This window comes from Tamandua tetradactyla, chromosome 15 (assembly GCF_023851605.1).
Source record: "Tamandua tetradactyla isolate mTamTet1 chromosome 15, mTamTet1.pri, whole genome shotgun sequence".
NCBI classification, from domain to species: Eukaryota; Metazoa; Chordata; class Mammalia; order Pilosa; family Myrmecophagidae; genus Tamandua; species Tamandua tetradactyla.
Genome location: NC_135341.1, coordinates 3,252,253 through 3,266,756, shown reverse-complemented (window position 1 = coordinate 3,266,756; position 14,504 = coordinate 3,252,253). Strand labels below are relative to the sequence as shown.

The 14,504-nt window shown below is 33.3% G+C and overlaps 1 protein-coding gene across 1 annotated transcript; it reads right to left on the bottom strand.

The window, feature by feature from the left end:
- Positions 1 to 260: 260 nt before the first annotated feature.
- Positions 261 to 1,208, bottom strand: LOC143657800 (olfactory receptor 5V1-like). Its single transcript, XM_077130343.1, has one exon. It carries the CDS (start codon positions 1,206 to 1,208, stop codon positions 261 to 263), a length of 948 nt encoding a protein of 315 aa, XP_076986458.1.
- Between the last annotated feature and the right edge of the window lie 13,296 nt (positions 1,209 to 14,504).

The window sequence follows — 14,504 nt, the reverse complement described above, 5'->3', positions numbered from 1 at the left end:
ACTGGAGCAGAATATACCACTTATACCAGTGTAAATATTGACATGCTTCTGTTTTTTATCCTCAAAAAGTGTCCATATTTGGATCATAGATTTTTATGATGGTATATGGATGTGCGTGTATTCCATTGAGTGTGTAACTTACTTAATATATAATGTCTGTTTTATATAAATAGATACCTAGATAGAGTTATTATTCTATGAATTATTCCAATTCATCCTATGGATACAATCTAAGTAGAGTGTTAATGAATTTGTCAATATTATGTGAGCTGTAATGATATTTTATGGCATAAAATCTTTCTGAGGGCTTCTTTAACTTCTGTGTTTCTCAGGCTGTAGATAATGGGGTTTAACATTGGGGTGATAACCCCATACAGCATGGAGATGAGCCTGTCTTTGGCTAGGAAGTGTTGACTGGATGAAGGGCGAATGTAAGTAAAAAATGTTGTGCCATAAAACAGACCCACAACAACGATGTGGGAAGCACATGTGGAGAAAGCTTTGTGCTTCCCTTCGGTGGTTCGGATCCTTAGGATGGTGGATATGATGTAGACATAAGAGATAAAGGTGATCAGAAAGGCGCTGATCCCCAGTACACCTCCCACCAATAAAACAAGCATCTCTGCCACATAGGTGGAAGAACAAGAGAGGGCCATCATTGGCGGGATGTCACAATAATACTGGTTAACACGATGGGATTTACAGAAAGACAGGCGGAACGTGAAGACCGTATGCAGAAGGGAATTCAGAAACCCTGCTGCCCAGCATCCAGCTATCAGCTGAGCACAGCGTTCCTTAGTCATGATGAAGAGGTAACGAAGGGGGAAACAGATGGCCACGTACCGGTCATAAGCCATGATAGCAAGAAGGAAAACCTCAGTCCCTGCCAAGGCCACCAAAAAGTAAAGCTGCAAAGTACACCCAACAAAAGAAATGCTTTCCTTCTCAGTCAGGAGATTCTCAAGCATCTTGGGAACAGTGGCTGATGGCCAGAATATGTCTAAGAGCGACAAATTTGCCAGGAAATAATACATAGGTGTGAGCAGCTTTTTTTCTGTCATAATGGCAAGGAGAATGGTACCATTTCCCACCAAGGTGACCTGATAGATGACAATAAAAACCACGAAGAGTGGGTAGCGCACCTCAGGGAGATCAGAGAGTCCTATGAGTATAAACTCAATCGTGGTGCTGAGATTGTAGATGTCCATCTTTTCTCTCCACTTGGGTATTTCTGGAGAAAATAAAACCAACGTATGAAGATTAAGATCAAAATCATAAGAGCTTCACATGGAAAAACATTGAAATGTGACCACTACCTTACAGGATAAAAAAAGAAAAAAAATTCTAAGAGCTTGGTGATGAGAAACACTTGGAAAATAGTTTGTGTGTAGTTAGAACTATTTTAATTACAGCAGATTTCAGTTTTTTTTAATTATTGATAAAAATATTCAATGCATTTAATATATTTTTTGGAATATTCACACTCAGTTCCTTAGCAAGAAACTGATGTTGATCCTTCATTTAATTTATGAACATTATTAACATATTGCATTCTTCAAGATTATAGCTTAATACAAATTAAATACAAGTTTAATAAAAATGAAATTTGATACACGTAACATAAATAAAACCTAGTTGAAATGTTCGTATGTGACACCAACAAGAAACATATATATTTGCATATATATTCAATTTCCCTTCCCTTTAAAATTGAAATATTTGACAATAAAGGATTTCTAATTCATATGTCCTAGTACACATTGCTCTTATTTCCCTTGTTTTAATTTCTAATTACATTTCGGTATACCATAATAGCCCAAATCATCACATTATTTATGATTATTTAAATAGAGACAGCTTTTCATAAAAGGTGAGTACAATTAAATTTATTGAGAAATGCTATTTAATGTAGAGAATGGTTATTTAATTGCAAGCATACAAGGTGTACAGGAAATACACATACACACATGCAAGCATAGATTGTATACTACAAACGTAGGAAAATAAAACTAGTTTATTCTGTTTAAAAAATCAAAAATTTCCCCATGACTGCCATGTAAAAAAAAATCAAAATTTCATAATAGAAACCTTAAATTAACAATATGTTTGTAAAATGAAATATAAAAATCATTTTTCATGTTTATTCTGTTCTACCTCCCACCCCTCATTTCTTTTACCTGGTAAAAAGTGTTCATGATTTCTTAGTTCAGAAAAAATGTATACGACTAACAATGCAAAGTTTACAGGATGGTTTCTTTAAACAAATGTTTCTTTGAACAAAATCTATCCTTATATTCTGCTAAGTTGTTTTTTTTCCTACAAATGTTTATATAAGAATTGCTGAGATTCATTGGAAGATGTTAATATTCTTTTATTATCAGCAATGTTACTGCTACTGTTCTTTCTTTTCTTAAGCAGCACCTGTTCTGTGCACTGTATGAGAGAAAATCTCTTTTCAGGGATGCCACCTAATTAATGAAACTTTTCAAAGAAAATTATAATCTTAAACACAAAATGCTTAGATAACATTATTCAATGAACTAGGGTTTGTTAAATGAATGAATAAAGAAAGGTTGGAACAACAAACATCTAAAGGGTTATTTCACAAGTTCTCAAATATTCAAGAGTCTATAAGTATATATCATATTTTAATACTTTGAAAATAAAATAGTGAATAGAAGAAGTTAAGGGCATTATTTTTACAAGAAATAATATTTTGAGACAGTGAATATTTTATATAAAGTTATAATTTTCCTTTATATTTGCACTTCCCAATTTAGCTTAATTTTCTAAATAAGAATTATGAGAAATAAATCAGTAACATCCTTAGGAAAACACCAGGTGGGTGTTTTTCAGGCTATATGATCAACATGTATCCTCAACAAATAATATCTTTTGCCTAAATTTTCCCCATAAATTTTTACATTTCTTAAGCCAAACATTTGGTCTTGGCACAAAAAACACAGAATTTTTCAGGTGGGGGGAATTTGTTTAACAAATACCTCCTTTGGAAGCAAACAAAATTAAATCCTAAGTATTTGACCATCTGTTTAGAAAAATAAGGTGATATCTTCATCAATAATGTATTTCTGAGGGAGAAGAGCCTATAACTTTCCTTATAATTCAATTGACTGATAGTTTATTTCCCTAGAATGAAAAGTCTCTATAAAATTCAATCTCCTGACTTGCTATGTAGGATTACTGGATGCAACTATGCATAAAAGTACATGATGTCCTGAAACATATGACAATGTGGATAAAACTTGAGGACATAATGCTGAGTGTTATAAGTCAGAAACAAAGATACAAATACTAATATGATTTCATTATTATGACTCTGGCAAAGCCTCCACAGTTGTGGAGCAGCTAAAAGGAAAAGTCTGACATGAGGAAATGGTAGCCCATGACAAATTCTGGAACCTGTTCTGTAACTGCTTGGTGTGCTTTGAAAATTATTGCTTTTTTATTTCTTTGGTTTTTATATATATTTTTTAGAACAAAAAATGGTTTAAAGAAACTATGAACATCTGTGGTAATACTAGACAAAATAAATTTCTGAAATCAAAAATTTGAAAATAATCAGTAACAAAGTAACATAAGTCACTACTACCATAGCAAAGTTGATATTTGTAATAACTTTCTACTTCGTATCATGAGAATATAAACAGTTTTAATAGTTAATCAAAGGGTATTTAAAATAGTGTTTAACATTTAGAATCTAAGGAATTCTGATATCTGTATTTGTAGATTTTTTCCTTCCTTGCTTTAATTTTAAATTTGTTCATGAGACTTACTGTGCAAACACAGGTTTTTACAATGATTATTTGGATACTTGATTTAAATATGCCTGTGGTTAAGCAAATTAAAATATCCACTGTTGGTGGTTCTAATTGTATTGTTTGTTTTCTTAAATAAAAATATATATCTTTTAATTACATGATTTAAACACATTTAAGTCATTTTTTTTAATAGATACAAACAGCCAGCCATCTAAGAAGTGTCAAGAGCAAGGGGTGTATGACAATAATTACCCCTACATTGTACATTAACCAGAAATTGAGCTTTCTTGTTATTTGTGTGAGTTACACTTTTACATATGGTCAAAGGCAAATGTACCATATATGGAGCATCTCTCTGTAGCAATTAGTAGTTCAAGTTTTCACTGTATAGAGAAAAAGAAAATATTAAGTAAAATTATCACTGATAGATCTTAGATCTTAAAATAATTAAAAATTTATATTTTGTTTAATATACAATAATAAGGAAATTATACATTTAAATTTCTTTGAATTCTCTTTCAGAATATATTCCTTAAGAAGAGTTCTTTCACCTTCATTTTTAATCTGATGTGCTGTTAGCTGATAAACTAGAGAAATCAAAAACACATTTAGACTGTAATTTCTCCCCCTGTTTTTTGAAAACCTTGTTGAGTAATAGGTTTCATGGAGCTGGTTAACTGGGAAATATAAATCAAGGAATATAAGTAAGAAACATGCTTTAGATACAGCAGAAATTTACATAAAAATTATTGGAAACACTTCTGTGAATATGGAACTTTTTTAGGACTCAAACAATTTTACACATTTGTTTATTCACACACTCTAATATTATTTAAAAACACTTTATATTACCTAATTAATATTTGATTTAAATTCTTTAAATATTTAAATTTGCATAGCATATTAACATTTTTACAAATGTCTAGCTATTTATTTTAGCATAGACAATCCAGAATTATCACAGAATTTTACTGCTTCTCAATTTTGAGATTTCATTACCTGTATGAGGTTTCAACAAGATGAAAGTAAAATGATCCAAGAAAAAAAAATGCATCAGCAAAGAAAAACAAGCACTTCACTTATATAAAGTGTTCATATTGGAAATTATTGTAGAATTTATTCTGTATCCCCTTTCCCCCTAGGAAAAGCAACAATTAAGATTCTTGAGGGAATATGCTTCTTTTCTGGGTAAAAGTGAATTATAACCAACCTTATAATGGGTACTCATTGTACCAATAATAAATTTAGTGTGTGGAGAAAGAAATCTAAATTTTGGAAGACTGACAATTTTGTGATCTTATTTGAACTTTCGACTCCTAACGATTTTCCAACAGTGCATTGATTTTCTCAGACCTTGTTAACGATCATAAACTAATTCTATTAATTAAAATCACACATGTTTAAATATTTATTGTAAGACTATGGGGTTCATACCAATCATTTTAATTCCAAAAACCATCAACAAAATACCTCAATGAAGATTCCTCACATCATCATTCCATTTTTATATTTCCTACATCCAAAACTGAATATCTTGGTTCCCAAAGATATCACTATTTTTATTCATTTTCTGTTGCCTATGATATACCCACAAATTTGTAGGTACAATACTTGTGCTAACACTAAAACAATAAATTTCTAATTATTTTGCAGTCTTATTTGATTTAAAATATGTTATTAAATTTATATCTTTAGCAATCAATGCTTATAACACATTGGAATTAATTCTGTTTTGTTCTACAATAGGAATTTGATGTACAATTTGTTTACTTTTCCTGTTTGCATTCAATTTCAAGACTTGCTTTTTTCATCTATTAAACTCTAATTTTATATTTTTAAATGGGGAATATATACACTGACATAAATATTTAAAACTTTAAACTCAGAATTTTTATGGCATCTCTATCCTTCCCATACTATTCCTGCCCAAGACACCTTGCTTGCATTTTGTTTATTGTGCCTCTGGATTTTATTACAAATGTATTAAAATTTATGTATGTGTGTGTGCGTGTGCATGTGAGGTGTGTACAAATGAATATATTCTTTTTTACTTTCCTATCTTTCTTACATGAAAAGAGGCTTGCTATGTATTTTTTTGCACTTTGCTTTTTATTTTTGATTAAATATATATTATGTAAAACACTGAATATCAGTTTATAGAGAAACACATTCTTCAGCTTTATTATGGCAATACTCTTTTGGACAGATGAATTACAATTCATAAAACTATGAAGAAATACTGTAACATTGTAAGTTGAATAATAATTTATAGAACTATGAAGGATTACTTTAACATTGTAAGTTTATTAAGCACTCATCATATTTTCTAATACATAGACAGGCATGGTAGTTTGAGGCTGAATGAACCCCAGAAGATCATAAAGCTAATCCATTCCTGTAGGTATAACATATTGTGGGAGGGACCTTTTGAATAGGTTATTTCAGTTGAAGCCTCCACCAGGTTCATTTCAATCCTCTTACTGAGTTCTGTATAAAAGGATGAAAAACAGAGAGAAAGATAAAGTAGACAGAGAGAAAGCCACAGAAACAGAGGAAGCCACTGAAGCCAGAAGTTGGAAATAATGAAACCTGGAAGAGAAGTGAGAGACCAGAAGATGCTTCCATGTGCCTTACCATGTGCCAGATCACCAGCAATCTGTCTTCAGGAAGAAGGTGCAGTTTTGATGATGTCTAGATTTGAACATTTTCATAGCCTCAAAACTCTTATCTTGTAAACTAATAAACCCCACTGCAAAAGCCAAACCCTTTTTTGGTATCTGTGTCATCTGTTTTATGAAGAATTATCTCTCTATCTATCTGTCTATGTATCTCATTTTAAAAGTATATGTGTATAATATTTTATAATGCATCGATCATGTAGCCTAATCTTATTTATGAAGGTGTTCTTCTGTTTTCCTTTAAATATTTTATTTTTTTACAAGTGACATTAAGAGTTTATTTTTTATAGGGTGTGAGATCTGGATAAAAATTTATTTTTTTTTTACATATGGGTTTTGAAATGTTCCCACTTCAATTTTTCAAAATATTATTCTTTTTCCATTGAATAATCTTTATATAGTTTTCAAAAAATCAAATTTTGCATGCCTGCATTTATAGAATTCTGGCTAAACATCTGTTTATTTTTCTATCACAAATACCACAAAATCTTACCCTTTGTGTAAGTCTTAAAAGAAGGCTGACAGTCCTCCAAATGTATTCTTCTTTCTAAAAATTCTTTTGTATACTCTATTTTTTGGCCTTGACCATATAACTTTTAAAAACAGTTTATCCAGAGCTACACAAAACCCTCTGGTGTTTTAACTACATTTCTGATTAATGAATAGACCAACGTAAAAATTACCACATTTATTATGTTGCTTCTGCAGTCCATAAACAGGAAATGTCTCTCCACTTCCTCAGATATTTGACATGTATGTGTAGCATGTAGATTTAGTTTTAGTTTGTAACATGTAGATTCTATATATATTGCATTTTGATATTTATCTAAGTATTTCATTTCTCTGTATTGTGATTAATTGTATTATTCTTTTTATTTTGACTTTCATGCACTTCATTCCTTGTATCTAGAAATATGATTGATGATTGGGTGTTTGTCCCTGTATAATGTGATCTTGCTAAACTTGCTTCTCAGTACCAGGTGGCTTAATTTTTGTGTATAATCTTTGAGAAATATATATTGAAAAACATGCCATCTGTGAATATGTACAATTTCAGTTATTTTGTATGATCTCTCTGTATGTATTATATTTTATAAAGTATTACAATGGCTAGTGATTGTAGAAATGGACACATTTACCTTGCCCCAATGCTGGAATTTTGACATTTAATCTTTCATGCTTACTGTAGGATTTTTTAAGATGATAATCATTAGTTTGGGGAAGTTGAGGAGTTTATTTGTATTCCTAGTTTGCTGATAGTTATTGACATGAACAAATGTTGAATTGTAAGAAATATTTTCCTACATGAAGTCTTATTATCTTATTAGTTTTTCCGATATGGAATTGTACTTCCTTACCCAATAAAACCTCCCTCAGTCATAGTGGATTGAACTTTGTGCTTGTGGATTTAATTTGATATTTGTTAAAATGTTTTTGTATTATTATTATGAAAGATATTTTTGTAGCTTATTTTTCTGGCATTGCATGAATTTTTTTTTTATTGCAGTATGCTGGTCTCATAAAATAAGTTTCTCCAAAAGATTGTATGACATTGATGTAATTTCTTTCTTGAATATTTTTTTTTTTTTTTTTTTTTTTAGAAGGAAGGAAGGATAGAAGGAAGGAAGGAAGGAAGAAAGGGAAACATTTTTAAACATTTTCTTGTTTTATTGTATTCTGTTTCTCCGTTTTTGTTACATGGGCTGGGGCCGGGAATCGAACCGAGGTCCTCCGGCATAGCAGGCAAGCACTTTGCCCGCTGAGCCACCGCGGCCCGCCTCTTTCTTGAATATTTGATTGAATCTGCCAATGCAACCCTCTGGGCCAGGAAATGTCCTTTTCCGAAGATGAGTGTTACAAATTTAAATTATTTAGTGTTTTTTCTTCTTTTATTTTTTTTCAGAGTCATGAGAGGCTTAATGCTGCTAGTCTGATGACCCTCTAGTCACCTTATCCCACTGCTTGCCTCTAGTGAAGATACCATTAAGCTCAGGATTTTACGGATTATAAAGAATGAACAACACCTTGAAATTTTCTCAGAGTATGGATGAATACTGGACCTTTGCTCGTGTCCAGAAAAAAGAAGACCTTTATAACTTGTGCATTGCCTCTATTTCAAAAGCTTTTAAGAGTCATGTATTTTTTACATGTCTAACAGAGAATTTCTAATTTCAATCTCATCATTGGTTCATGGTCAACATTTCCATTCTTTCCCTTAGTAGCCACCTAGTAAGCTTGTTTCTATGACAGCCTTGTCAAAGTGAAGCACATCAATGTTATGCAATTTTATGAAAACTTGAGAGGAGCTTGGTTAAATGCAACTTCTTGGATGCTTCTGCTAGATTAGAGACTGGCTACATGACAAGAGCAAGGGACCAACAAGCCTTCTAATTCCCTACCTTGTCATTTGACTGAGACAGTTTTGACCAGTGCATATAGAGGAGTAGTGAATGAGAAGGACTCAGCTATGTAGCCTTGTGCTTGCAGAAGAGGCCCCTGCTACTGGGTTTCCATGATAGAGAGTCTGATTCTCTGAAATGTAGAGCATATAAGGGACCAACTGGTTGATCTTTTTGGTTCAAGTTCTTTGGGTTAAGGTCTTCTGCAGTCAACCTTGTGATTTTCCTTTGAATGTGGCTGTGTTAGTTAGATTCAGTTGTCAACTTGGCCAGGTGAGCATACCTAGTTCTGTTGCTGTGGACACAAGCCAATGGTACGCGAATCTCATCTGTTGCTAATTACATCTGCAGTTGGCTAGGAGGCGTGTCTGCTGCAATGAGTGACGTTTGACTTAATTGGCTGGTGCTTAAATGAGAGAACACAATGTAGCACAGCCAAGCAGCTTGGCATTCCTCATCTTGGCACTTGCAGCTCAGCCCAGGCCTTTGGCCATGCAGAAAGAAGTCACCCCTGGGAAAGTTGTTGGAACCCAGGGGCTTGGAGAGAAGACCAGCAGAGACCATCTTGTGCCTTCCACATAAGAAAGAACCTCAGTGGAAAGTTAGCTGCCTTTCCTCTGAATAACCAACAAAATAAATCCCCTTTTATTAAAAGCCAATCCATCTCTGGTGTGTTGCATTCCAGCAGCTAGCAAACTAGAACAGTGGCATTGAAGCTAATCTGGAAAAAAAAGGCTCCATTCCCTATAATTCTCTTGCATGAATTGGTTTTACTTGATATTTTTGCCTTTATTTTATTATTCATCTAAGCCTTTATTTTTTTACATGAGCAAGCACCAGAAATTGAACCCCGGTCTCTGGCATGGCAGGCTAGGATGTGGGTTGGTTTTAATAAGAAGATTCATTTCGTTAAAACAGTTAGTTCTTTAGAGGAAAGAGTTTTCATCTGAGGTTCTCTGTTACATGGGAAGGCACACAGTGGTATCTGCGGGCCTTCTCTCCTGGCTTCTGGGTTCCAACAGCTTTCCCCTGGGTGATTCTTTTCTGCATGTTCAAACATCTGGGCTGCACTGTGAGTGCTGACATGAGGTATGCTGAGTTGCTCTGCTCTCTTATGACCTCTGTCTTTTAAACCTCCAGCCAATTAAATTAAACCTCACTCATTGTGGAAGGCACTCCCGTTAGCAGATTGCAAATGTAATCAGCAATAGATATATTTCACATACTGATAAATTTAAATCCACAGAAACAGAGCAATGAGGCATCATCACCTGTGTAAATTGACACCTGAGCCTAACTACCACACATACAAATAAAGCTATGTAATTATACAATGATTATCATTTGATAAAGGCTCAACAGTTTCAGGCATTTTCTTCTAGCTATTCTGATCACTAGAAATTAAAAAGAAATATCTATATAATGAATCAATAGTCATAATCACTTTTTTCATCTTAATTTTTCAGTTATACCTCCACCCTCTCATTAGATCCTTCTCTTAATCTTCAGGGATATCTGGGCAATGACCATTTTAACTTCTTCATGCTGCAAAGTGGTGTTAATTTTATGGAGTAGAGGAATAAAATGAGTTGAGATTCTTAGGGGGACTGGTATCTCTGGGTTTCAGGGCTTATCTGGCTTAAGAACAACGTGGAGGCCTTAAGTTTCTGAAAGAAAGAAACTTACTAAGAAACATTTTTTTGGAGTCTTAGATAAAGACCAGGGTATTCTTTAGAGTTTTCAGGAATAATGTTGGTTGGAGTTTGGTAAACTCTGACAATCATGCATTATCTGGCTGACCATTATGTGAATAACCTCCAGAAAGACCTCTCAACTCTTACTTTAAATCTCTTAGCAACTGAAACTTTATTTTGTTTAATTTCTTTTCCCCCTTTTCATCAAGAAGACATTTCAATCCCATAATGCCAGGGACAGGCACATCCCTTGGACTCATTCTGACATTGCCAGATAGACTTATGCCCCTGGGAGTCAGGTCCCATGTAGGTGGGAGAGGCATGCATTTACTTTCAAAGTTGGCTGAGAGAGAGAGGCCACATCTTAGCAACAAAAGAGGTTTGCTGGGGAGATTCTTAGGCATCATTTAAAGTAAGTTTTGCTTCAACATTGCATAAATAAATTTCATAAGGGCAAGCCTCAAGATTGAGGATTTGGCTTATTAAATTGGGAGTTCCTAATACTTGAAAGAATATCAGGAATTCCCTAGGTGGGAAAGTTTAGTATTTCCACAATTTTCTCCAGTTCCTGAAATATTTGCAAATGCTTTGGTATTTTTTGTGAAAAATACTGTGGAATATATTAGCATATTACATTAACCTGCACAGAATAATGAAATCTCATTCCCTATTCCAGGTCCCCCTTAATTTTGTTTTTAAATAATCTATGTGGGTTAAATTAGATAACGTGCTTCAGGAAACTTAAATTTTGGATCAAATATACATCTCTTCCTTTGTCTCATGCAGAAATTGAATTTTTAAAATACAGACAGCAATGTCTTTTGCCTTGTATTCTGAATTACTTTAGTCCTCACCAGGTCTGTTTGATTCATATCTTTAATTGAAATCTGATCTCTTTTTCAGTTTCTTTAACCATTACTGTATGGAGCAATGCTGAATTTCAGAGCTGCAGAAATCTATCTCTGATTCTCAGTTGCCACACAGATATCCAAAGTTACAGGGGACTAACTGCCAGGTTATACACAACTAGAACAGCATCTCATAATTTAGAAATAATACTTAAAATTCAGGAACATATGTTACTGCTGTTCTTACAATCTAGGAAACTTTACCATGAGCATTATTGAACATTCTGTACTTCTTAATCATTGATTGTCCAGTCTCTATCCACTTTCTATCTCCTAATAACCTATGCTCTCAAATTCCACTTTAAGAGTTTACTCACTATAGTTAGTTTATATTAGTGAGACCATACAATATTTGTCCTTTCATCTCTGGTTTACTTCACCCAATATAAGGTCCTCAAGGATCACTCCTCTAGATGCATGCCTCATAACTTCATTCCATTCTGAAATGGCTCAATATTCCATCATATGTATAACCACAGTTTGCCCTTCCATTCATTAGTTGATATATTCTTAGGCCACCAAGATTCATTGCAAATTGTGAATAGTGGAACTATAAACCACAGTGTGCAAAGGTCTGTTCATGTCCATGCGTTCACTTCTCCCAAGTATATACCTTAACAGGGCTGCAGGGTCATATGACAACTTCATACTTAGCTTTCGGTGGAATCCTCACAATGTTCTCCAGAGGGGCTGCAACATTCCACTTCCATAGCAGCAGTGAATAGATATATTTCTCTCTCTACATATTCTCCAGCACTTCTGTCTTATCATTTATTTTTAAACAGATTTATTCACACACCATAGAATTCATCTTCAGTGTATAATCAATGTCTCCTGGCATATTCACATAGTTATGGATTCACCACCATACATGAGAACATTTCCATTTCTTCCATAAAGAAAGAAGGAAAAAAAAGGAGAAACAATAACAAAAACCCATACCCATCTCTTATATCCTTCTTATTGGCATTTACTGTTGGTATATAGCCTTTGCTACAATTAATGTGAGAATACTACAATGTTCCTGTTAATTATAGACCCATAGTTTGCATGAATATTTTGTCCATGTAATACCCCATACTTAAAACCTTGCAATGATGACATTCATTAGTTCTCCCTCATGTAAAAATTTTCATATATTTGTACATTTAATCACCACCATCGTCCATTCTATGTTTTGTTAAATTTTACTGTCACAGATTTTATCCTCTATATTTCCTTCTGGTTTCATACGTGCCTCTAGCCCCCCTCCCCTTCAACAAATGCTCAAAATGAGCTTTTTTGTTATACTTGCAATATTGTGCTGCCATCACAGAGTATTGTGCTATTCATTTTTGAATATTTATAATCAATCTTGTTGAATATTCTATGTTTTTTCAGCATCAAACGACCAATATCCACCCTCTTTATATCTCCTGATAACCTGTTTTCACAGCTTTAACTCTCAGAGTTTGTTTATTATGGTTAGTTCATATTAGTGAGGCCATACAGTGCTTGTCTTTTTATTTCTGGCTTCATTCACTCAACCAAATATCTTCAAGGTTCATCCACATTGTAGTATGCTTCAATGACTTTATTCTTACAGTTTGCAATATTCTATCTTATGTGTACATGACTGTTTATCCACTCATCCACTGATAGACATTTAGGCTATTTACATTTCTTGGCAATCATGAATAGTGCTGCTATCAACATTGGCTTGCAAATGCCCACCAGTGTCCCTGCTTTCGATTCATATGACCATATACCAAGTGGTAGGATTGCTTGGTCACGTGACATTTCTATAGTTAGCTTCCTGAGGAATTGCCAAACTACCTTACAGAATGGCTACACCATTCTACATTCCCACCAACAGTAAATACATAGACCTATTTACACAGTCTCTCCAACATTTGCAGTTTTCTGGGTTTTTTTTAATAATGCTTATTCTAGTAGGTGTGAGATCATATCTCCTTTTGCTTTTGATTTCATCTCCTTAATAGCTACTGAAGTTAAGAATGTTTTCATTTGCTTTTGGGCCATTTGTATTTGCTCTTTAGAAAAGTCTTTTGCCCATTTTTCAATTGGACTATTTGTCTTTTTGTTGTTGAGTTGTAGCATCTCTTTATATATTCTGTATATTAAATTTTTTATGCAATATGTCATTTCCAAATATTGTCTCTCATTGCTTTGGCTGCCTATTCACTTTCTTGACAGCCCTATGATGTGCAAAAGTATTCAGTTTTGAAGAGATCCCATTTATCAATTTCTTCTATCATTGCTCACACTTTTGGTGTAAGGTCTAAAAAGCCATCTTCTACAACAAGATATTTAAGATATTTCCTTATAAAGGTTTGATGGTATTTGACCTAATGTTTAGGTCTTTCATGCACTTTGAGTTAATTTTTGTATTAAATGTGAGACTGGGGTCCTCTTTCATTCTTTGAGATTTGGATATCAAATTTTTCAAGCACCATATTTTTGAGGAGGATGCTATGTCCTTATTGCATGCCTTATAAAAAAATGAAGTATCTGTAGATGAGAGGGCCTATTTTTGAATTCTCAGTTCAAGTACACTGGTCAGTATGTCTATAGTTGTACAGTAATATACTGTTTTGACCTTGTAGATTTGTAATTTGCTTTAAGTTCAGGTAGTCTGAGGCCCTCACTTCATTTTTCTTTCTCAAGATATTTTTAGCTATTCAAGGCATCCACTCTTTTCAAATAAATTTAATTATTGTTTTTTCTATTTTTTTTCAAAGCAAGTTCTTAAGTTTTTAATTGACATTGCATTGAATCTAAAATCAGCTAAGGTAGAATTGTGATCTTAACTATATTTACTGTTCCAATCCAGAATATGATGTTTTACATTTATTTAGAACTTTGTTGATTTCTTTTAGTAATGGTCTGTAGTTTTCTGTGTATAGGTCTTTTATGTCCTTGGCTAAATTTCTTCCAATATATTTGAATCACATGGCTGCTATTGTACATGGAACTTTTTTCTTGATTTCATCCTCAGATTTTTCATTACTAGAACATAGAAACTCTAGTGAATTTTACATATTGA

Bases quoted from the DNA above. Each gene is read 5' to 3' on its own strand.
- LOC143657800 (XM_077130343.1), bottom strand. From the start codon at position 1,208: ATGGACATCTACAATCTCAGCACCACGATTGAGTTTATACTCATAGGA.